Source organism: Eurosta solidaginis, chromosome 3, assembly GCF_040869045.1.
Source record: "Eurosta solidaginis isolate ZX-2024a chromosome 3, ASM4086904v1, whole genome shotgun sequence".
Lineage (NCBI taxonomy): Eukaryota > Metazoa > Arthropoda > Insecta > Diptera > Tephritidae > Eurosta > Eurosta solidaginis.
Genome location: NC_090321.1, coordinates 19,451,420 through 19,477,639, shown reverse-complemented (window position 1 = coordinate 19,477,639; position 26,220 = coordinate 19,451,420). Strand labels below are relative to the sequence as shown.

The 26,220-nt window shown below is 34.2% G+C and overlaps 1 protein-coding gene across 14 annotated transcripts in view; it reads left to right on the top strand.

Moving 5' to 3' along the window:
- Positions 1 to 2,051: 2,051 nt before the first annotated feature.
- Positions 2,052 to 26,220, top strand: part of Kank (kank) — a 159,716-nt gene continuing 135,547 nt past the window's right edge. Inside the window, exons 1-5 of one of the 14 annotated variants that reach the window (XM_067771163.1) lie at positions 2,079 to 2,290; positions 14,972 to 16,323; positions 17,172 to 17,220; positions 17,295 to 17,334; positions 19,758 to 19,919. In XM_067771163.1, coding sequence (XP_067627264.1) covers positions 19,918 to 19,919 — 2 coding nt within the window. In that variant the 5' untranslated portion in view covers positions 2,079 to 2,290; positions 14,972 to 16,323; positions 17,172 to 17,220; positions 17,295 to 17,334; positions 19,758 to 19,917. The other 13 variants (XM_067771164.1, XM_067771160.1, XM_067771169.1 and 10 more) reach the window with 13 other exon arrangements.

The following is a 26,220-nucleotide window of genomic DNA, read 5'->3' as shown; positions in this document are numbered from 1 at the left end:
CTTCGGAGGTACATCCAGAGCTTCTAGGAAAGTGACGTCGACGAAGGTATGAGTTCAGGAGGCGTGGTAGCGACTGGCGGTCGGGATTGATACTGTTCGCACATCGGGAATTATAGCTTTTAAAAACAGCCGAAAAAACTGGAGGCGCCCTGTGCCACGAGAGTCATGAGTATTAATAGACCATTAATAGCAACCGCAAGTCGCCTTTGTGCGTGACCGCCAAGGAGCCACAAATGATTTAAAGAAATTGTGTTCTCGACGATTATTAGGAGTTAACCCCAGGTGAAACTACGCTTTGCACGAGATATACAGACAAAAGTGTGACCATTTTATGTATCTCCAATTCCAAAGACCGGGGTTAGGTTCGAAGCTTCTCTGGAGTAAGTGAACGAGGGACAATCCCTCCACAAGGAGCTACTCCTGAAAATTGTTGAACGATCTGCGAGATTTTGAGGCAAAAACCGCGGATCTTTCCGAAATGGCCAAAACGTCGATTTCCCTATATACATACAAACAAAACCTTTTCTAAATATTATTTTTTTAAATAGAGAGCTTTTTAAAGTAAGAACACCGGCGTACGTCGGCGCGCCGCCAACGCCGCCGACGCCGGTATATAATAGAGCCAACGCTGCCGCCGCCGATAAAGTGATCGGCGTAAATCTCTACAAGGCATAGAGGGCAACCTTCCTTGATTCCAGCCGAACATTATGAAAGGAGCCCAGCAAAGCTGTTCGTTCTCAAGGGCTGACCCTGCCTTGCTAAATCTTTGCCGAATATGGAAGTCGAGTAGTCTCTCCAAATGTTTTTAAAACAAACGACGTAATACCAATGTAGTGGCAAGACATGTTTTTAATATAATATAAGGTAGTATTCTCTTTGTCTCGCAGCATGTTGCCAGCAACCTTGTGTCTAGGAACATTAAATGCATTGTTGAGAGCAAAATCATTACAATTCTTCTCTCTTCAAATATCTTCTTATATGTTTGTTAGGTTCTATATGAGCACCTTAAAGTGCATGGTATAACAACAAGACCAACACAAAGCAAGAGATAGTAAACAAAAACGCGCGTACTAACTGAAACGTTGAGAAGTCACCTTCAACACCACCAGCACCGTTGGAGAAAAATATAACAACAATGGAATACTAAGTAGGTTTAGCTATTATGTGTTCAGGTACATCGTAGCAGTGGAACACCAAACTATACACAAACGTGACTAATCTACAACTATACCTCTCTGATTGAAATCGGAATTATCAGAGGATGATAGTTTTTATTTAACTACAAATACAAAACTTTAAAGAATAGTGAGGCTTAACTCCGGGTCGCAAATTACTGGTACAACAGAGGCATTGCTCTCGGAGAACTTCAAATTTTAAGACGGCTCTAATTCAATTGTAAAGGTTCCTGGATATTCACTCAACATTAGCCATATGTGAAAATTGCTTGTACAGGATAAAGTTGATTTAGTTAGATCTACGCCGGATGATTAAGACATTTTACTTTACTAAAATAATAAGTTAGACAACATATCACCAAAGGTATAGTTATCACTTTCAAGTGTTGTCACGACTTTAGTGAAGGGTACCACACGACAGCCTAATAACTTCTTAAGAAATTTTAGAACGTTCCAAATAATTGAGACCCCAGGGCGACGCCAAGTTCCTTACGGAAGAAGTGGGTAGATAATCTAGAAGGTTAAACGTGCTAATAAAAACCGTTCGCGCTGATAGTTCAGCTGGTATATCCCTGAAGCTTACGTATGACTTTTCACATGCGCTACGGTGGACATTTGAAGCACATGCTTATGAGATATTGGCTTTTCTTCACTTGCAGTGATTTTTCGAGTATTTCTGTTGGTCTATTTTGAGCCCATCAAAGAATGTTTGGGATGCATACTAGTTTTGAGGTATGTAGTTTACAACTAGTTGATTTGCCTATAAGGTTTACGTACCCACGTCAACAACAATGTGCAAAAAAAAAAACTACCAAACTAACATTCATACATATTCGATGTTGAGACTTTTGTTTACCTTAGCGAGGGGCGCGTTTTTTCTTTAGTCATTAATGAGCGGTCGACGAATGTTGCACGTATCTCGCATTGATCAGTGTCGGAGTTTAATAATAAAGTCGTTTACTGTGATCAATAGCGGGTGAAAAGGAGGTGATTTTAAAAATAAAAACTGCTAGTACCTATGTAAAGTGTTTTGTTTGAGAAGTTCAAGAACAAACAATCGGCGTGGATTTTTTTTAGTTGTGACTCTTTTTCGTTCGGGGTGCGATATTATAAAGGTGTGAAATCGAGTTTATTTAACAAATTGTTTTTCATGTAATGACTTTGTTAGTGTATGATCGTCGTGTTGTTGTTATTCTCATCAGCTGATCTTTGCTAATGACATGTGTGCGTTTAATACTTGATAACGCGAAGAAAAAAATAATACTAAAACAAGTATGAAAGTCTAAGTTAGGGCGAAACCGAACATTACATACCCAGCTGTACACTTAAAGTGCTGTTGCTGTTTGTTTTGTGTGCTTAGTGTTACAAGGCTGCGCAATAATACATACACATATGGTTCTGCTCTTAACTAATTTTTCTTCGAGTTATGGCTCCCGAAACATAGAAAATTGCTTATTCATAAAAGGGGCGGTACCACGCTATAAATCCACTCAGGAAATGAAATACCATTGATATAAAGCTCTTTTTAGCAAAGATATAACTTACTTTATTCGTCCACGACAATTTTAAAAATCTTTTATATAAAAGTGGGCGTGGTCCTTACCCGATTTCGTAACTTTTTCTTCAAAGCATTCTTTATAGTAAAGGCAACCTCTCTGCCGAATTTTGTTACGACGATAGGTTTAACGATTTTTGATTTATGATTAATAATATCTGTAAAATTGGGTTTACCACAAGTGTGCGGTGCCACGCCCATTTAAAATATTTTTTTTAAATTTTTATCAAGAGTCTCAATATCATCCCACACGTCAAATTTTAACATTCTAGGTCTATTGTTTACTTAATAATCAGGTTGTTTGTGTTTTCCAAAATGTTATATATATAAAAAGTGAGCGTGGTTATCATCCGATTTCGCTCATTTTCAATACATCTATTCTGGGTAAAGGTTAGCTCTTGTACCAAATTTGGTGAAGGTATCTCATTATTTACTCAAGTTATCTTGTTATCGGCTGACGGACGGACGGACGGACGCACGGACATGGCTCAATCAATTTTTTTTCGATACTGATGATTTTGATATATGGAAGTGTGCAAAGAACGCTGAGTATAAAAAAGTGCATTATCTCACCCTTGTTACAATTCTTTGTTGCTTCAATTACGCATTGAATTAGTATGTTATTGTGTTTATTATTTGTTTTGTTATTGTTGCTGCCAATTGTTGCGTGCTTCTCTTCGTGTATCTAAATATCACTGTTAACTCTCTTTGACTGTGACAGCTGCTGCTTTTGTTGGATGAGCTACGTCTTTTGTTGTTGTGTATCTTATGAATGCATTTCAAACGGCGGAACAAAATAAAGAATAACAGCTGCTACAACAACAATCAATTGCAGCATCACCATTGAGTGCAACTGGTTGGAGTTGAAGGTGGCAGCTGCAGTTGCATTCGCCGTTGCATTTCGGTGGCAAAGAAATTAGTCTGATCGCATGCGTCGCGCTTGCAACAACCTTTTGAACGGCAAAAAGTATAAATCAAAATTTGTGTGTTTAGAAAAAATTTTTAAGAATAACGTTAAAAATAATTGAATAAGAACGTAATAATGAAATCGTAAATATTGTGTTGCAATGGCTGTTTTGTAAGTGTTTTAGTGTTTCTCTTCATTTAGAAAAATTATGATTTATATAAAATATGTAATAACAAAAATTGTTGTAACAACAAAAATTTATAAAAAAATGTTTACTATTAGTCTTCTACAAATACACCACATTTGCTATTTAGCCAGATATTAAACAACAAATACTGGGTAGTATATTTAAGCAGACAAAATCTGAGTTACGTAGTACAAATTATTTAATTTATTTTCTTAAACAACAATAAATTAATTTATTTCCATAAAAGTACAGGAAAGGTTACAAAAAGTAAACATGTATAAAATGAAATAACAAAATTTTGCTTTATAATAAATTAAAATATATTATATTCAGAATAATTCTACGTGAAATAATACCAACAAATCAAAAACGCTGGAAAGGAGGAAAAATCCCTACATTACAGTAAACAAATTTCGAAACAAATATAGAAGCTGTTCTATGTATTTATACCTTTCATGCAACTGAAATGGTATATTAACTTTGTCACAAATCTAAAAATTAGTAAATAAGTATACCGAAATGATCAGGATGAAGAGCTGAGTTGGTTTAGCCATGTCCGTCTGTATGTTTGTATGTAAACTAGTCCCTCAATTTTTGAGTTTCTTGATAAAATTTGGCGAACGGGTATATTAAGCTGTCTTAATAGACAATTGTCGGAACCGGCCGGATCGGACTACTATAGCATATATCCCCCATACAACCGATTTTTCAGAAAAGAGGATTTTTGTCATAGCTTCCTCAATTTATCAGATTGAAGCTTCAAACTTCACCATATGCTTTCGTATATTGCACCTATTGTTGTCTGAAAAAATGGATGAGATCGGTCGTATATATAGCATATATTCCCCCCACAACCGATTGTTTATATAAGAAGCTTTTCGTAATTACTGCCCCATATTAACAGCTCGTACGTATAGAGCATTCATTGTATACTGAAAAAATTTTATATATCGGTGTTATATACAGTATATATCCCATACAACCGATTATTCAGATAAGAAACTTTGTATGTTCACTACATATTTCTCATCTTATAAAGCCGATTATTTGGATATTACGAATGGGATAAGATTATTTTTCAGACACATTCATGAAATGTATGAAGTCTTTGCCACAGCTGAAGACAGTCCCGTCCTTACTCGTTCAAATTTTTATTTATTTCAACCTTTGAATTTTTGCAGTGTAACTCAAGAATATTTCCTATTTTAATAAATGTTTTTTTGTTTCCGACATTTCTATCCATAAATTTATGCATATTTTGTATACCCAACTGCATTTCTACACAGAATATGCTAATTGAATAACCGTGGATTATAATAACAAAGAGTAATGGAGATAGATATGTGCTTCCATATACGAAAGTAATCAGTCTCGGAAGATATCTTGTTTGAGCTTTGTCCGTTCGTTCATCCGTACGTCTGGCCGTCCGCAGACATGATAACTTGATCAAATGTGAAGATATGTTCTTTTTACATAAAAGAAGGTACACGGGCGTATCTTCGCCCAGAATAGAAAGGTATTGAAAACGGGCCAAAATGGGCCTAACCATGCCCAGTCTTTCCATATCGAAAATTTCGAAAGAAGAAAAAATTTATTTAATGACGTAAGATAAAAATTTTGCAAGCTTTCGAAAAAATGGGCCGCCACGATTTATGAGAAGGAAAAACTAAAACTTATCTTGTTTGGTTGATTTTCCGACAGGGTGGATAAATGATGTATATTGGAACGATTTTCCGTCATCCCTTGTCAAATTTGGTTTTGAGACAAACCGGTTTCGGCGTTGTGCCATCATCAGTGTCGATTTTCGTTCTGATCTGTTGTTGTCATTTGTCCTGTATTTATAGTTCGTAGGTATATGAGCAGGTATTGTCAAATTGATGCTTGTGTATATTTAGTTATGTGTATGTGCTGTGTGTTCGTTCAGAACCGAGGGTGGTTTACTAATCGATTTGTGTGGCTGACTGGGGTAGGTAGAAATCTGTGATTTTAGTCGTTTGACCTTCTTTGTCGGTTTTTTGTTTTGGTGTGTTAATTGTTTTGTGTTTATTTGTTGTTGTGCGTTTGTCTGTTGTACCTGTGTGATTAAGTTGTTTCCTGTAAACAAGTTTTAAAGGCTCGAATATTGTGTCAGAAATGGTGTTTATCTGTTCGTTTATTATTCTACCGTCGAATGTTTTCTGTTTGTAGATTTCCATGTTTTCGAGTACGTTGAGACGTCGGCCCTTTTCTTGTATGTGAAGAACCCTAACTGTTTTATTGATGTTTGCTGGGGAACATTCATTCTCGACCATGTGATTCGCGATAACTCGGGTATAATGTTTGGATTCCGTATTTTTTTGTTGTAATCTCTAATATGTTCTCTGAACCTCGTTCTTATTTGCCGTCCTGTTTGTCCTATGTAACTATGCTGGCATCCGCAGGTAAGCTTGTATACGCCGTGGCTGCTAAACGGATCCTCTGAGTTAATGTTAGTTCTTAGTTTTCGCCCTAGATTGTTCGATGTTTTGAATGCTGTGTTAATGTTGTATTTTTTAAAGAAATTTGCCAATTTATATGTTGCTTTTCCAGTATATGTCATAGTCGTCCAGCTATTATTTTGTTTTTCATTATTTCTTTTTGGTTCTCCATTTAATCACACAGGTACAACAGACAAACGCACAACAACAAATAAACACAAAACAATTAACACACCAAAACAAAAAACCGACAAAGAAGGTCAAACGACTAAAATCACAGATTTCTACCTACCCCAGTCAGCCACACAAATCGATTAGTAAACCACCCTCGGTTCTGAACGAACACACAGCACATACACATAACTAAATATACACAAGCATCAATTTGACAATACCTGCTCATATACCTACGAACTATAAATACAGGACAAATGACAACAACAGATCAGAACGAAAATCGACACTGATGATGGCACAACGCCGAAACCGGTTTGTCTCAAAACCAAATTTGACAAGGGATGACGGAAAAACTAAAAGTTTTTTACGTTGATAATCAAATGTCGTAAATTATAGATATCATGTTGAAATTAAGCAACAGGATTTTTTTTTGCTACTACATATGGACCGAGTCAAAGTTTGCGGAGCGGTTAATTCAAAACAAACAAAAAAATTTTATGCCCAACCTTAACCAAAATTGTAGTGTACTTCTACTTCTTGTAGCGATAAAGATATTCTCAAAAGGTTTTTGGCAGTGTTGATGGTGCTTTGTTAAATTTTGATCCGGTACATTCCGCAACAAGCACCCTCAAGGTACTGGCCCGACAATCACGGGAGCAGTTTAATTTGAGCACTTTGAAAATTCTACGTCATCCCTCACCTTAATCCCTAGTTCCGTGAGGACTTTGAAGTCGTAGAGCCTCGCCTGCCAAATATGTGTATGATACGTTCATATTTGTTCAGTTTTGTCTCGGGTAACTGAGGTTGATAATTGGGTTGGGAAGCTGTGCAGCTATAGAGCTTTGTATTGCACCACATTAAACCCCAAAATTTGCAATATCTTTATGATCTGATAATTAACCTCAGTAGAGTGGTATGGCTCCTCCGATTTTTAGTTAATCTCCCCACAACACTTTTGATTTCATAAATCGAACAAAACTCACAAATCCTAACGAAATTGTTTTCATGAATGGCATATATGTAATACTCCTATATAGCTACAAAAAGCTACATTCCCAAACATGAGAGTGCCGATATATTGTTGTTTAAATGTTTTTGTTTTTGCATTCAATAATCGAATGTACTTTCCACACAACATTTAGGTGATTCAATTTTGAATTTCCCTACATATCAATACAATTTGACTACTCTTTCTGACTAAATAATGAGTTATCATACAATTGAACAAAAGAAATATTCAAATATGAATACTTTTGATGATCAAAAACTGAAAAGCATTTTTCGATCACTTTTCGGAATCATTTTTGAAGTCCTTTAATGACTAAGTTTTAATATTTCATAAAAACCAACAAAAAGAATAATCAAATATGCTTACCTTTGATGATCAAAAACCGAATATAGCTTTTCAATCACATTTTGGAATCATATTTGAATCAAATGTGTTTACCTTAGGTGATCAAAAATTTATAACCATTTTTCATTCGGCTTTCTGAATCTTTTAAGAATATATATCTTGACTGAATAATGAATTTTATACTTGTTGAAATTTTACTTTTCATTAAAAATTTTATTTTTTCACATACACATATTTTTTCAATTATGAAGCTAAGAAAAAATATATAAAAATTTTATTATTTATGCAAAAGATATTCTTCAAGACAAAAATAATATAATGTTATTCGTGAACGAATATTTCCGCAACCATTTCTCCCCTTCAGCTTCCCAGAAAATACATAATGATTGGTCAATACATATGTAGGTTGTGAGCTATTTGAACCCCAGGTAAGTGAAACTATCTTGACATACCTGGATACGGCTCCAACATCCCGTATCGTATCCGTATTTTAAGACGCAGACGATAATGCTGATGTTGGATGTTGTAGTCGCAGGTGTATATCGGTCAAGTTTGTTTGCGAGTTAGCTGTGGTTCGAATAGCTCACTTTCGCCTGCTTTCTTCCCCTGGTGAAATAACATTATTATGTAGTATCCCATTTTGAATGAGATATGAAGAATAAATGCATTATAATGTCATTCAAAAATGATTCAAAAATCTCAACCAAAACGATTGAAATATATTCACGAATATGATCAGAAAATGACTGTGAAAAGCAGTCAAATAATACTCTAAAACTATTAAAGCTCAATTTTAAAATAATATCAAATATGAATAAAAAGCGTTTCGAAATAGGAATCATAAATGATTATTCAAGAATAATCACATTTATGGTACATTTTTCTCCCGACGATACGTTAATTTTCGAACAGAAAATGCTTTTAAATTTGAACGTTTTTAATCATCTTGGGGTATGATATTTCAATATTTTTTTTTCAAAATTTTCAAAAAATGCTGGCTGGGTTAAATTTAAATATTGTCTTGTCACACTTATGCTGCTACAATCACAAAAATTTTATAGGTGCTCTTGTTTTGATTTCGAATTCAAAACACATTGCTAGCATTTTCTATTAGCAATATAGGAGTATTACACATAATCGAATGAGCCAAGATCCGGAATTGTTGTATTTGTAATGGAATTTGAACAAAAAGTTTGATGACGTAGTGCTTTTGAAATTTTTCGATTTATTTCTCTCATGTTTCGCTACCAGTGTTCGGAGTATTTAAAACTGTTCCCGGAGTAAACGACTACGCCGGAGTAAAATTAAAATTTTTGGAGTATTTTTTTTCCTTTCTGAAAGCGGGCGAACAACTAACATCAAATTGACTTCTGGCTTGGCAAACCTTTCGATAGTGTTTTTTTCATTAAATATTTCTCAGAAAAAAAGTTATCTGCTTTATCAGATGCACATGGAGTCGGCCTAAAACGTGTAGGATGACCAATTAATGCTCCCCTTAACATACCACATTCTATCTCCCCGGATATTTATCGCGGAAAAATATTATTATTTTCGGTTTACCATACATATTTCATGCTCTTTTGATGACAGACGGTTTCAAGACCGAGGTAGATTCCACGATAATGGCGACCAGGTAACTGACATACAGAGTGTGGGGAAGACGAACCCGATACCCCGATCGCCGATGATGAAAAACACTCCCCGGCATCAAATATCACGGCTAAAAAATCACAAGGTGCCAAGTAATGACGGGATATCCGCCGGGCTGTTCAAACATGAAGGCGAAGAGTTGGTATAAGATAAAGAAGCAAAATAAAGTGGGTCTTGCAGTTAATTTGGACATAACGAAGTACTTGCTCTCATCGCGGCCTTTGTAGCTACGTCACTGTTGACGGATATATATATTCGAGACTGTGAAGGATTTCGTTCATTTGGGAAGCAGCATTAAAAGCAAAAATAATGTCGGCCTAGAAATCAAATGGAGAAAAACTCTTGCCAACAAGTGCTTCTTTAGGCAATTGCAAAGTAAAGTCCTCTCTCGACGAATAAAATTCTCGCTCTACAAATCACTCATTATGGAAGGTGTCAAGAGGAGATGAGATGGCTCTTGGAGTATTCGAGTGAAAAGTTCTTGGGAAGGTTTATAAACAAAGGAAATTGAAAACTTCCACTGAGTTGGGAGAAACAGCTGGAGGAAGATTTGACCTCGCTTGGTGCCCCCAATTGGCGACTGTTATCGCAAAACAGAGTTAGCTGACCTCACTGACTCAATGTACTTCATTTTTATATAAAACTTCAAGAAGTGCTGTATGTTGAATTTTGGCAGGATTTACAGATCGCGCCCGGACACATTTTTTGCTTACATTTTACTCCTTTTCTCAATCCGTACGAAAAAAGTACAGAAACTGTGAGTAGAATGTGAACAAACATGTCTTAACACACAAACAATGAATTCACGTCATATCATCCAATCGTCACTTGTAAACAATCAGCTTTTCATACGTATAGAATAAAAACTTCAACCAAAAGATATTAGGTAGTAATGCTATTTAGTTTTCAACTCGACCCAAATTAACCTTTCAGATAAAAAATGTAGTAGGTGGTAAGAGCTGAGCAAAATACTCCGATTGGAATAAAGTCTGAACACTGCGTCAGCAATGAAACATGTTGGCAAAAGCGTGACGTCACGCCGAGAAAATTTGTTTCACAGCTAACTATGATTTTTTGCTCTCTCATTTTTTAATGCGGGATCTGTTATTGGTTCATGATTATATATCGTTGGCTTAGAGTGTGAGTCTGCTAAGTGATAAAAAATATTTTACAACGTATAAAGATTGGGTACATAGCTCGGCCGATTAAACGGAAGTAATTTTCTTTTTTTAATGGACGTTGTGGCAGCGCGCTGCCCTCAAGTAGCCCAATGAAACCGGGCTAATCCTGTTCACGCGATCGATTTATATATATATATATAATATCTCTTTGTTTTTTTTTTTTTTTGGGAAAATATTTGGCTGTCGAATGTGATAATATGTATAAAGTGATTAGACTAATCCAAATATGGAGCCATTTGAAAACAACCAGCAGAAACTAATATTATTTTTCATAATGCAATAATAAAGGTGATTTCGACAACATAACCTCACCCTTTTGGCAGCTCTATTTACCAGTATTTACGTGTATTACACAGCCCCACAGAAAAAAAGGTGGGATATACAACGGAGGAGACAGGTCAATTCTTATGGATTTTTGGTCGCTGAACACGAATCCATTGCCAGAATTCAAAAGTTAGCTCTTATTTTTTTTTTCTCTAACCTCAAAAAACTCCCGTTTTTTCGAGTTTTTGAGACGAAAAACGGGAGTTCTTTAAAAAACCAAGAACTAACTTTTGAACTCTGACAACGGACTCGTGTTCAGCGACCAAAAATCCATAAGAATTGACCTGTCTCCTCCGTTGTACATCCCACTTTTTTTTTCTGTGGGGCTGTGTTACAAAAGTAATAAATTTGTATTTCTTTTCTTTTCGTACAACTTGTTCAAAGAAATTAGTTTTTTGCTAAAGTTTTACAAAGTTACGTTGATCTTTTTGTCTAAAAAATTCTGGTAGCGACTTATATCGTTATTTATATTTCTAAACGTGTAAAATCTACTCCGATCATAGTAGAATTAAAATGAAGCTACGTAAGATAGACAAGCCTCTAAAATATGATATATATTAGATTTTCCGTCATCCCTTGTCAAATTTGGTTTTGAGACAAACCGGTTTCGGCGTTGTGCCATCATCAGTGTCGATTTTCGTTCTGATCTGTTGTTGTCGTTTGTCCTGTATTTATAGTTCGTAGGTACATGAGCAGGTATTGTCAAAATTGATGCTTGTGTATATTTAGTTATGTGTATGTGCTGTGTGTTCATTCAGAACCGAGGTGGTTTACTAATCGATTTGTGTGGCTGACTGGGATAGGTAAAAATCCGCAATTTTAGTCGTTTGACCTTCTTTGTGGGTTTGTTATTTTGGTGTGTTATTTGTTTTGTTTATTTGTTGTTGTGTATTTGTCTGTTGTACCTGTGTGATTACTTTGTTTCTTGTAAACAAGTTTTAAAGGCTCGAATATTGTGTCAGAAATTGTGTTTATCTGTTCGTTTATTATTCTACCGTCGAATGTTTTCTGTTTGTAGATTTCCATGTTTTGGAGTACGTTGAGAAGTCGGCCTTTTGCTTGTATGTGAATAACCCTAGCTGTTTTATTGATGTTTGCTGGGGTAAATTCATTCTGGACCGGGTATAATGTGTGGATTACGTATTTTTTTGTTGTAATCTCTAATATGTTCTCTGAACCTCGTTCTTATTTGCCGTCCTGTTTGTCCTATGTAATTATGCTGGCATCCGCAGGTAAGCTTGTATACGCCGTGGCTGCTAAACGGATCCTCTGAGTTAGTGTTAGTTCTTAGTTTTCTCCCTAGATTGTTCGATGTTTTGAATGCTGTGTTAATGTTGTATTTTTTAAAGAAGTTTGCCAGTTTATATGTTGCTCTTCCAGTATATGTCATAGTTGTCCAGCTATTATTTTCCTTTTCATTATTTCCTTTTGGTTCTCCATTTGTCCTTCTGAGCTTATCAACTAGTGCTTTTTTATATCCGTTGTTTGCAGCGATATTATATATGACCTCAAGTTCTCTCTTATATGCCTCTTGTGTAAGAGGTGTTCTTTCAAGTCTATGTACCAAGTGCCTTAATGCTCCATTTTTATGCTGTTGGGGATGATTTGAGGTATTATATATTATTGTGCCGGGCCGTTGACTTTCTATATATGTCATAGTTAAATCTTTTGGCTTCTTTATCAATATTTATCGTGAGGTCAAGATAGTTGATTCCTCCGCCTCTAAAATATGCATGCCGAACTTATCAGAAAAAGGGAAAACGTCAACGGAATGAGAGCATCTGAATATTTTCATCATGATTATAGTTTTTTTTACTAATTAGCTTGTTCTCAAAATATTAAAAAAAAAACAAAAATTTTATGACTAAAATTTACCTGCATATTTTTAAAATGCTTTTCGTGCCTGAAGTGGCTCAATAACAACACTTGTGCAAATTTATTTCATACAACGTTTTTTTTTTAAGTTCGTTAAATGTGCGTTTTTCGGCTGTGGGAAAAATATTTTTTTTCGATATAAATGAGCTTGCTGTTTTATTTTTTCTATAGCCATTTCAGGCAGTTGCTTTAACTAATGATTTCTAATGCTACACACATACATACATATATTTTATGTACATTTGATAGTAAAATCGCACGTATACTTGACACGCTTTTTAATAATCTGGTACTTCTAAATATTTGTTACACCTTTTGATAACTTTTTGCCAGCTGATTTTATTGTTGCTTAACTGGGACACTTGAAATGCAATTTTATTGCAGCCAAACAAAACTCATATTTTATTCGTTTGAATACCGTAAGCATACTACGCTTATTAACTTTTGTGGTTTGAACTTGAAGTCTTGCTCGTAAATGCTAAATTTTAATATATTGCGACGAATATTAGTGACACTAAGTGATACTCACATCACTAATCTGATACTAAGTAAATAAAGCCACAACAATAATAAAGCAGGCAGTCATTTGTATCTACATAAACGAATCAATTGTTGTCTTGGCTTCATTTATTTAGCATCAGACTAGTGATGTGAGTATCACTTAGTGTCACTAATATTCGTCACAATATGCTGCATGCTTTTCGCGTTTTTATTCTTCGTTTGGGGGTTTCAGTATATCATAGGTAGCAGGATCCAGTTACCGCTTTTCTCGAGTTTGTCGCAGTAAGTAACTCACTGATCACCACACAATCTGTAATAATTTTTACTTATGAATTTTGTTTTTGTGCATTTGTAACGGTAAAAACTTGTAAGTGGACACACGGGTACCCCCGTTATGCGTTTGCGTAGTATTTTTTGGTTATCCGTTCTACGGTTAAATCTTGACAATTTTTTTACAGCTCACTCGATTTTGGTATTATTCATTAAACTGCCCACCAGCTTCTCTGCATCACCTAATGATAAATATTGTCTGCCTAAAGGTACTTTGTACTCCCGGGCAGAGCAACATCAAAATTTTAGAAATAAGATTTTTCAATTAGAAGAAAATTTTTCTAAGCGGGGTCGCCCCTCGGCAGTGTTTGGCAAGCACTCCGGGTGTATTTCTGCCATGAAAAGCTCTCAGTGAAAACTCATCTGCTTTGCAGATGCCGTTCGGAGTCGGCATAAAACATGTAGGTCCCGTCCGGCCAATTTGTAGGGAAAATCAAGAGGAGCACGACGCAAATTGGAAGAGAAGCTCGGCCTTAGATCTCTTCGGAGGTTATCGCGCCTTTCATTTATTTATTTTTTATAAAGGTACTTTTGACTCCTGCCTGCCCATTTCGCATCACTATTCTTTATCAGGCAGTGAAATATTTCGTTTCTACCTAGAAAATTCTTTAAAATTGCTGCTTTTGCATGAGGATATCTTTACTTTGCCAATTTCCCGCTTTTAGATCCTTAAAAATCCCTTAATTCGTCCACAATTTTTTCCATGAAATATATTCCACAGCTCATTCTTTTTGCCTGCTTTGCATTTGCTACGCTGTTGTGGGATTCCTTCCACTTATCTACATAGACATACGAATGTTCACTCAGAAGCTTTTCATGGAAGAAAAACACTCGGAGTGTTTACCAGACCACTGTCGCTGGGCGACCCCGCTTAGAAAAACTTTTTTATAAATTTTTGAAGATGCCTTGTCAGGAACCTGAACCCAGGCCCTACAGTTAGGTAGGCGAAGCATGCTTCTGGTGACCGAACTGGAAAAAGTTATCCCGGATATCAGTTGTTATTCCAATGAGTATCTCAGCAACTTGGTGTCAATACGCTTTGATTAAACCATGAACATAAAAAAAAAGAAAAATACCTCAAACACATTTATTTGAAAACTTAATTGCAATGCGTTGTAAACAATGTTGCTAGCAACACGTATTGTATAAAAAACCAAACAAGAGCAATAATGTAAACATTTGTTCACTTTAAATAAAAATAATAGAACAATTTACTAAAAAATTAAATTGCAAATCATAGAAGCGACCTTAATGTCGAGTTGAATAAACAACAAGCAACACTTTGATTTCTATTTACAGTATTACAATAGCAAAAACAAAAACAACAACAAGCAACGAAATGCGGCAACAGTAAGATAACAAGTCAACAACACGGCAAAAACAACAAAGTGTTGCAAGCAGTCAACTAATTAACATGCAGCGAGTGTGAGCAACGTGCGCGAATATTAAAAAAAAAAAAACAAGTAAGGACGGGACTGTCTTCGGATGTGCCGGAGACTTCATACCTTTCATGAATGGAGCTGAACAATAATCTTATCCCGTTCGTAATATCCAAATAATCGGAGGTATAAGATAAGAAATATATAGTGAACAGATGTACATACTTAAACGATTTTTAAGATAAATATAAAATAAAACCCCCTTATCTGAACGATCGGTTGTATGGGATATATATTATATATAGCTCCGATCGAAATGATTTTTACAGGAAATCTTCTATGATAAATTAGATTAAATATCACCAAGTTTAACGTTTTTATATTGGAAACTAAGGGAGAAATGGCCAAAAATCTTTCTATCTAAACGATCGGTTGTATGGGATATAACTATATATAGCTCCGATCAAAGTGATTTTTTCAGGATATCTTCTATGATATATTAGAATATATATCACCGAGTTTCACGTTTAATTTTCTTAATTGGGAGATATATGTTATAGTGGTCCGATCCTACCGGATCCGACAAATGTCTAATCTAATACAAAAATACATCCTTGTGCCAAATTTCATTGAGATATCTCAAAATTTGAGAGACTAGTTTGCGTTAAAACAGACAGACGGACGGACAGACGGGCATGGCTATATCAACTCAGTTCGTCCCCCTGATCAATTCGGTATACTTAATGGTGAGTCTATCTTCTATATATCTCAACGTTACAAACATCGGACCAAAGTTAATATACCATTTCACGTTCATGAAAGGTATAAAAAGAAAAAATAAAAATCAAAATAAAACCAAAACCAAACAGCGCGATTTGTGCATTGCCGATCGTTAGCGGCCGCCAACGATAATGTTGCAAAAAATTTGTGTGAGAAAACTAAAAGAAACAAATAAATAAATTAAATAAATAAAAAAATGTCATAGGAAAGAACGACTGCAGTTTTTGAAATCGTACTCGTACCATCGATCGGTAGCAATGCAAACTAAATACGCGCCGATAAAATGTGAATACATAATGAACTCTGTAACGTGCAACATGCGTCAAATAAAAACTCAACAACAATACAAAATTTAAACAAACAAAAAATTATCTGATACAATATCAGCGGCGCGAATCAAGGAAGCAACAATAAATACATCGAAATTCATTAGCAGCTTGAGCAGAGTGACAATATTAACACCACAATGCTGTAACAATAAGAATTAAAAATGTAAGAAAAATAAAAATTTATTCACTAGCAATATTGCCACTTTGGTTGTTGCGACCGTGACTTCGCCCTGCGTCCGTCCTTTCAATCCTACTCTTCTCCAGATAAACTGACAGCCGTTGATAGTGTTAGTTTAGCCGCCAGATATAAGCACAATACGCAGCTATGGCAGCTGCAACAACAAAAAATTCAACAGAAATTGTACTAACACGATTGCCATGGTGGTTCATTTGAACTTAAAATAGTACTTTTTGTTTAGGTTTGGACTTCTGGTCAGCTGCTTTCCATAATAGTTTTTGCTATTATTATACTGACATTCGGCTAGTCATGATGATACGGAAACCGCTTACATGCCTAAACGTTATATTTCCAAATTAGTAGGGCAAAGCTCTCACTAATTTTTAACTTTGTGACCGACACAGTACCCTATAGCCTGATCACCTTTCATAAATCCTTCACTTAAATGTATTAATGTAGCCAAAATATTAAACATAATTACCAAGCACTATTTTAATCATTGCTTGAAATTTTTTAAACTTTGGTCCATTTTCATATTGAATTTAGGTCTCAAAATAAAGTGGTGTGGCAACCCCCATCGCAATTCCTCGAGTGTTTCACTTATCCCAGGCATTGCTGGCTTCCCGTCTCAAGCAAATCGAGAAAATTGCTATGTTGGCACAAAAATGTTTTATTTATTGCGAGTTGTATATTTTTTGTTGTATATCAATTTGCAAGTAAGCTGGCTGAGATGTGGTATTGCCGATGTTACCCCGGGGATCCATTGCACTCCGTTGGTGCTAATTAAGCTGCAGCGAATTTTTGTTTATATGGTTGGTGATATTTTTTTGCAGATGTTGCTGATTACTAGCAATTAAAGTGGCGGAAAATTGAAATAACAAGGTAAAAAAAAAAACAGAAAAAATATGAAAAATTGAATGGAAGAAACAGTTAATGAAATTATTTTTACAAAACAGCATAAGGTGACACAGTGGCGACAAAAATGCAATAACAGTGGTAAATAAAAAAAAAAATTTTATAAAATAAAACCAAATAAAATAAAATAAAGTAAAATAAGATGAAATGGAATGAAATCAAATAAAGTTAAAAAATAAAAGAAAATAAAGGAAAGGAAAACAAAATTAAATAAAACAGATTAAGAAAAAATTAAAAATAAAATAAATTATTAGAAAAAAAGGAAAAGAAAGTAAAACAAAGTAAAATAGATCAAGAAAAAAAATTTAAAAAAAAAATAAAATAAAGTAAAATAGATAAATAAAATAAAATAAAAAAGAAAATAAAATAAAGTAGCATTAAAATAAAATAAGTTAAAGAAAAGAATATTAAAAACACATGAAATAAAAGAAAATTAAATTAAATAAGTTCAACTTAAAAAATTAAACAAAATAAAAAAGTCATATGAAATTAAATATAAAGCATAAAACAAAATGAAATAAAAAGAAAAAGAGAAAAAAATTTAATCAAACAGAATAAAAAAAAAAATTATCAGAGAAATAAAATAAATATAAAAAAAAACAAAAAAATTAAATACATTAAAATAAAATTTTGTAAAATTAAAATAAAATAAGACAAAATAATATACAAGAACATAAAATAAATAAAAATAATATGAAAAACCATTACCACAAAATTATAAAATTAATCTAAATAAAATAAAATAATATATCAAATAAAATAAAATCTAAAACAAAATAATAATATTAAATAAGACAAAATAAAATGAAGAAAATACACACATTAAATTAAAAGAACAAATAAAATAAAATATAACAAAATAAAGTAAAATAAAAAAGTTTAATTAAAAAAATATTAAAATTGAAAAAACTAAAACATATCATAAAAATATAAAACAAAATAAAAAAGCAAATAACAACAGTTAGTTAAAAAAGTAAAATAAAGTAAAATTAGGTAAAATAAAAAAATTAAAACAAAGTAAAAAAAAAATAAATTAAAATAAAATAAAATAACAAAAAAAAAAAATTAAAAAAAAAGTAATATTAAATATTTAGAAGTAAACTATGATGATATGAAGTAAAATAAAAAACTGAGGGAGCATTTGAAAAAATAGAAATCAAAAAGAAAAAACAAGCAAAAAATTTAAATACGAGGTTAGTTACAAAAAAATAAAGAAAGTATTAAAAAAATAATTTAATAAAAATGATTGTAAATTCTCGAGCTCGAGGCCATATAATATTAAATAACACACAAAAATTGTTTATTTATATGCGTTATATATTGTCGTTTTATTTATCGATATTTGGACTTCAATTAGAAGTCATCTTCAAGACTAGAAATACAAAATGACAAGTATTATAATAAAACATATAAAAGTATATGTATATATAGACATTGACTTACATCGTTGGATATACCAGGCCGACTAAGTTAATATTTGATCTAGTGACAAAAGAAGAAAATTAACACAAAAAGGTAAAAAAATAAGGAATCGTAATTATAAACAAATTTTTATTAACAACAATATAGTATAAAAAGTTAAGATGTGCGCGACACCCATAGCAAAGTATGTATTTTATTTCCACTATTTCAATTGTCTGTATGCGTGAGCGCATTGGGTCTGTGTCTGACTTAAAATTCATTCGTTTATCGTTGGGTGTGCTGATTATATGTAGCATTTCCAAAATATAGCGTTTCGTATAATGTTTTTCTTCTTGTAGAATTTCAACTTCATCGAAATCCGGAGAGCGCCCAGTTTGTTTGCAATGCTGAGTGAGGGCCGTTTTGTTATCATTAGTGTGCTCCCTGTTTTTTAAGTTTGATTTATGAGTGGAAATCCTTGTCTTTAGTTTGGATTTAGTTGTCCCCACATATACTTTATTGCATACGTGGGACCCGCACCGTTGCATTTAATTTTATATATAACGTCAGATTTCTCATACTTTCCGATTTTGGTTTTTGTATTAGTAAATATTTTCTGTAAAGTGTTATTATATGTGAAGGCAATTTAAAATTTTTCTGTGTCGTACAAATTCGAATGCTTTACTCTATTCGACAAACCTGGTACAAAAGTGGCGGATTTATATGTTTTATCAGGTTTAGCTTTCTTGTCTCTAGACGTTGTGAAATGGCAATGTATGAATTGTTTTAAAAGGTTAACAGGAAATTCATTATTTTCAAGAACTTTTTGAATCAATTAAATAATAAATAAATAAAATAACTTAATGTAAATCTATGAGGAAATACTGCGCAAAATGCTAAAGATGTTATAATGTAACAAAATAAAATAACATAACAAAAACAAAAAAATAAAGAACAAAAGTATTATAAAAACTTAAGACAAAAAAAATTATATTGATAAAAATATGAAAACAAACAATCAAAGCATATTAAAATTTGAAAAGAAATAATAAATAAAAGAAAAAGTCAAAAGCATTAACAATTAACTATCGTCAACATTTCAGAGCCATCATATCTGCCAAATTCCAGCAGCACAACAATCAACAACAGAAATCCTATAAAAACATTGCATCCTTCACGCAGCAACATTGTCTCAGCTGACAACGGCAACGCAATAAAACAACTCAATAACGGTAAAAAGTGGAAATAGCAGACGCACTAAACATGTGAGTATCACAAAACTTTGATTGCCGATTGACTGGTGTCTGTAAGGCTAAGAAAAACGCATATTTCAGTTTTATAACAACTTCTTTATTTTCCAAATAGCATTAAATAGCGTTGTATGATTTTATTGTTGTAGGGTGAAACATTAGGGGAATTCGTTTTGTATTGCAAATGGTGCGCGGATTTCACGGAATGCATGGGCTGCATGTATTGTAAATTCACAACAACAAAATACACGCAAAAAATTTATGCGATTCGTGCAATTTATAGTTTGCTCAAACGTATGTATATTTTCGTGCAACGAATTCCTGGACATGAAAATCAACCCTGCTTTGACGGTATTCCTGTCATTTGACTCACGAAAAGATTGAACAATTGTTTTTCAAATTTTTTCGTTGTATTTTGTAAATTTATGTACAAATTATGTCACGCAATGGGGTGCTCTCGTAGAGTTGTATATTTTGTTGTAGAATATAAAAAAATCCTTCAAAGGGGGCACGGACAAAGCGAGTCCCTCTATTGTTGTACACGTCTATAAATAAAGCAATATGGAACTTTGTTTATGAATGCAAGCTACAAGGACCCTATGCGTCTTACGAATATTTGGTTTTGCATTGTTTTCAATGCCGGCAAGAAACTGTGACTCGATTTTGCCAAGGACCTGACCGGATTTTTCACTGATTTATGCGGAGTTTGGAAACGTATTTTGCAGATGGCTTTAGCATTTTCAAAAATTTCCCCTTCAACACTGAGAGAGAATTTTATATCCAACCACGATATGTAACCTAGGAAAAATCAGGAGTCCTTCCGAGCTGTCTCTACTACGGGCTAGACAGAGTCAAAGTGCATAACTGGAAATTGCTCAGGTTATGTGTGGATTTCCTAGATTATTTTCTAGCCGGCAATCTCCTGTTTGATCGGCTCAACAATTCTAGAATGGTACCGAAACGAATCACCCTTTGCCACTTTTTTATATTTTTTACACACGCAATATTTCTCACAATCGCGCAGTTATTTATTGTCAATCGGTTTCAGTTGCGACTGTTGCTTTCTCAACAAGTTGCCAATTTTGTACATTGTAGTAAATAGAAATGTTGTACTACTTTTGTTATTGTTGCAGTATGCTGTTTGTTGTTTCTTTTATTGCTACCCGCACAGTCATCGATCTAATGCAGTTCATGTGAAATGCCGTTTTTTGGTCATCTGTGTTCAGTTAGTCGTCGTCCTTCTTGCTTTCTCGCTTCTGCAAATGTGCGTTCTTCGTTTTTCTTTCATTTTCTCACATTGTGCTACAAATCGAAGGCTGTTCCAGCCATGTTTGTAACCTTGTGTCCCGGTATTTAGGTCATTCGTGCAATGTGACAATACAAAATTGTATAAAGATCCAGAGTTTTTTTTTTCGTATAGATGAATGAAAGAAGTTAGATAAGATTGGATTGCGTAGAGTATATGCGGATCATTTGATCATTTTATGTGCTTAAAAAATTTACTTGTTTATAAACTACAATAAAAATGTATTAGAAAATAAAGTACCAAATAGCAAATAGTTCGTGTTGTGTTGCCTTTACATCACATTTCCAGTTCAATCATTTCCCCTACGCGTCCAAATTCTCACTAAATCTTACATATGTATTTGCCATACCCACTAATATAACCTTCGAACACACATACACATATGTAAATTTAGTTCATTTCCGGTCCATACTCTTTAACTTCATTCAAGACTTAATAAATTGCATTTTGATTATAGCTTCTTAATATATTATCAAATGCAAATTTTTTCATCATAAATTATATAAAATTAATAGAAAATTGCTATGCTGAATTGTTTAGACCGCCCACCTATCGGCATACAGTCGACTCAAGCAATCAAATTAAATATTATGAATGCACGGCATGTGCCAAATAAACGCCCCTCAACACCGATTTTTAAAGCATTAGATTTGCGTAATTAAAGGTTATTGGTAAGCAAGAGGTAATTTTAACAATACTTCGATATGCCGAGCTACGTTCATAGAGATGATAGTTGGAGTTAAGGCCTTTAGATGATAACGGTATTTCGACGGGATTACCTACAACAATTTCACCCATAAAATAAAGTTTCTACCGTGATGAAATTGCCAACTCAGGAATCAGGCTGTTAGAAAGGCGTCGGTTGAATGCTCCCAATCTTTCTTCTCCTCAATAGAAAACAATCACGAGTCCTTGAGACTATTTCAGATTCAGTGCAAAATACTTTACTAAAACCACTTCGTAAAACTTTTTAGGTCTTATGCGTCCATTGAAGAACATCACTTGCTTGAAGCCGATTTAAACTTCTTAGTTGCTTGGTGCAACGTAAATTCAATGCCGCTGTATTTCAATGAATGTAAATTCACGTGCCTCTCTCGGGGATCTTTGCCAGCAGACTCTCAAGTAATTAATAATTTTTGACTTGTATCAGTAAATTATTTTGTTTACTCGGGAATCACGTTGGAAGCTAAACTTAGTTTCAACCTTCATATTAATGCTGCAGTCAATAAGGCTAGGGGTGTTCTATCATTCCTGAAACGATGGTCCAAAGAATTTAGTGACCTTTATGTAATTAAAGCACATTCGTTAGACCGATAATATAATACGGATCAATAGTCTGGAATCCGCAATATCGAGTTCATGCAGATAGATAAGAATCAATACAAAAGCAATTTTTACTGCTTCTCTTTAAGGCATTTTTAGTGTGGCTCTGCGTATTATCTGCCCCCTTATTCTAGTTGGTTGAAGCTTATCAACCTTCCGACTAGGCGTAATAATTATGGCTAAATTACTGAATGGCTCTTATGCTTTTTCTTTTGAACAAAGTAAACTTCAACGTCGCATCACGAACATTGAGAGATTACAAACCTTTTTTTCTGCAGCTGAGCAGTAAAGCTCATACAGCTCGTCATTATACATTCTTCGGTACTCGCTTTTAGCATCACGGACAGGACTAGAAATATTTCGGCCAAATTTTCTCTCAAGCATTGCAACAGCCATCTAATCGTCTTACAACGCCGTCCACGTTTCAATGCCATGTATCATGACAGGTGTGATAAGTGACTTGTAGAGGTGAATTTTGTGTTTCGAAAGATGGTGCTATCACACACCAGAAAAAATATATCTCTATTAGCCTTCTCAGCCCTTGAAGGGACTTCTGACATGTTAATAGCCAGAAAAAATTTATATTTCAAAAACTGAAATTAATTTAAATTTTACCCAAAGAATAATACAATAACCACTGCGGGTTCAGCAAAGGACTTAATGGACACTCTCGTGAATGTGATGACACACCAGAAAATATATATAATATCTCTGTAGGCCTTCACAGCTCTCGGAGATATTAGTAAAAAAGTTCTCTTTGGGACTTCACATATGCGTTTATATGCTTATATGGACATCCAAATATGTCTAGAAAATCGTTTCAACTAACAAATGCCTTCAAAGTGTTGGAGTAGCCAGCAAATAGTCCTTCCTTTTGTAAAGGGGAGGTTTTGTGGAGGAGGAGGTTTTATTGATGTTGATGGTTCTTTGCCTGATATTAATTGACACGCTCCGGAAAATAGCACAATTAAGATACTAGCTCGACCATCTCGGAAACGATTTAATGGGAACACGTTAAACCTTCTAGATCATTGAAACCCCCCTTTCACGTGGAACTTGTGGCACCAGAGCCCGAGAATTAGGCACTGTCGTGGGCATGGGAGTGGAGTAGTGGGTTGGAAGATCGATATGAAGTGAAATAAGGAGAGAAGTAGAGCCAATAAGGGATAGATAGGAGTAGCAAAAAAAGGAAGTTCAATTAGACAAGGATGGGAGGGAGATTTAGAAGGGCTGAATGGAGGACCACTTTTCAGTTATAGGCAAGCCACTTTTCGCATAAAATAGCGTCTGCCGGATTCGCGAATTCTGAACAAAAAATTAAGAGCTACATGGGTTGAGAGTTTTAGTCAATACATATGTATCTCTTATTCATTTGAGCCAACCTTGAAAATTTACAGCACTGCCTTTTGAGCTAAGGTAGTATAATTTCCATAAATTTTTATTTATTCAATAATCAACCCAATTAAGCGCACAATTGATTCATAACCACAGAAAGCTCGCAAATGAAAGCTTTTTCATATGAGTAAGGAACGATTACAAGGTTAACGAGCTTTCATGCGTTGCTTTGTTATAACGCTATGAATTAAACAAATCACAAAGGTATCGAGATTTTTTTATCGATATTTGCATCCCAAACAGCAATGAAACCTTCGCTCCAAGGTTTCGGAACCTAGAGATTTTCGTAATCGGTGTTTACGTATCAAATAATTGGCAAGAAAAAGAAGACAAATGTGTATACGTACAAATATTTTGGGCTGTGATGAAAACTATTGATCGGAAGTGTTATCCAAAAAACGTTACGTATTTTGTGATCATAACAAACATGAACTGAATATTGTTTTATGAGTCATAGTCATTTTTTATGTTTATCCATAATTATTAATATTTTTACTACAACGCTGAAGCGGCCATAATTGCCTTTTAATCATCATTATAAATAAAGTTCAGTTCCTCTAAATAAATTATATTATTTAAAATGCAATTTTTTCCATGTTCATAAGTAAAATTTATAGCGTTCCTATCGTACCCAAGTTCGAACATCGTCAGCAATTTACATATTGACTTATATAATTCCACCGCCTTGAGGTGCAGCTTTGTTTCATTCATACTTCGATCACACTTTTAAATACCTACCTGTAGGCGTGGAGCGGAAGTTTCTGTGGCTAAGTCTCCCGCATTATCACCGTTCGCTTTCATCTAACACCGTCAAGGTGCTATCTAAGCTCACCTTCTGCTTTGAAGAGTAAAACGATTAGTGTAGCCAATTTAACACAATTGTGATAGATTTAGCACATTTTTGGCAAATTTCTCTTTCTATCTCATCTACCTCCATTTTTGAAAAAAAATCTACCACAATTTTATTTGCCAACATGTTGATATCAGTAATTTTCGGAACAAAACATTTTCCTTAGTACGAATCTCATAATATTATTATTTTCAGGTTAAGTTTTTTATTTTAAATATAAAACAGAAAACATATTTTTTGGTGACTTTGGGTGATATATGCCGGATTTATTGAAAATCAGTTTACCCGATTAGAACAAAATCTGCTTCACAAAAATTCTGCCAAGCTTTTTTAGAGATCTACTGTGGAAATTTTTTTAATCTAAAGCCAAAGTAGCAACGCTGGCTACGACGGACCACCAATAACAGCTATTGCCGCTCACTGGCCAACTCTACCCCCAATTAGCTCACATTTCCTTTAAATTTGTCACGAGTAGACAATTGGTGTAGATGTTGGAGCTTTGTGTATATTATTGTTGACATCCATATTGTTGCAAGTGATATGTTCGCTGCTTTTGACAGCTATTGGCGATTTTTGTTGTTGATATATATCGACACAGTGATGCCATCAAATAGAAACAAATCCACCAAAACTGGATACATTTTCGCGTTTTACGCCCCGCTCGAGCTGGGCATATATTTTAGTGCACTGAAAGGTTATTAAAAAAAAGTAAATAAATAAATTTATTTTACTTTACACCTTACACTTAAAAAATCTGCTCAATTGAGTCCGGAAAATATGTCTAATATAAGGTCAGGTTAGGTTAGGAACTCTAATGACATTCGCTAGTAGGTACTATCACTGCACATTGGTTTAGTTTGCGAAGTAAGCTATTTTCTTTAAATCCGTAAATTTGTAGGAGAAATTAGAAATCAGCATGCCACAAATAAGCGCAGAAGCTCTTTCTTAAGCTCCTCGGAAATATATCGCACCAAGTCATTATTATTATAATTATGCCACAACGGAGAAAAAATAGCTGGCATCACTGATTTTACTAACTGTATGTGATATTAATGGAATTTCAATTTTGTCTTTTATTGCTAGCAGCGTTGGCAGTAAAATATTTTTGTTAGTTGGCTGGCTTGTATTTTCAAGACGTTCTAGCTTTATTTCACCTGATGTTTGGTTGTGTGCGCAATTTGTTGTTGTTGCTCTTTTCTTTGTTGTTAGGTTGCTTAAAACAGCTGTGCGCCATGTTGAGAAATCAACGAATTGTCAACCCACATAACTGACATTTTTGTTGTGGTGCATATTTAGCCGAGTTTGACTAGAATGTGCGTTTAGCAATGTGTATTAGACTGGGTCGATTTATTAACCGATATCGCGCCATCGATTTTTTGATAGGATTTGGGCTCAGGAAAAAAAGTTCCTTATGCACACCCAAAAAAATAAGTTTCGAGCCT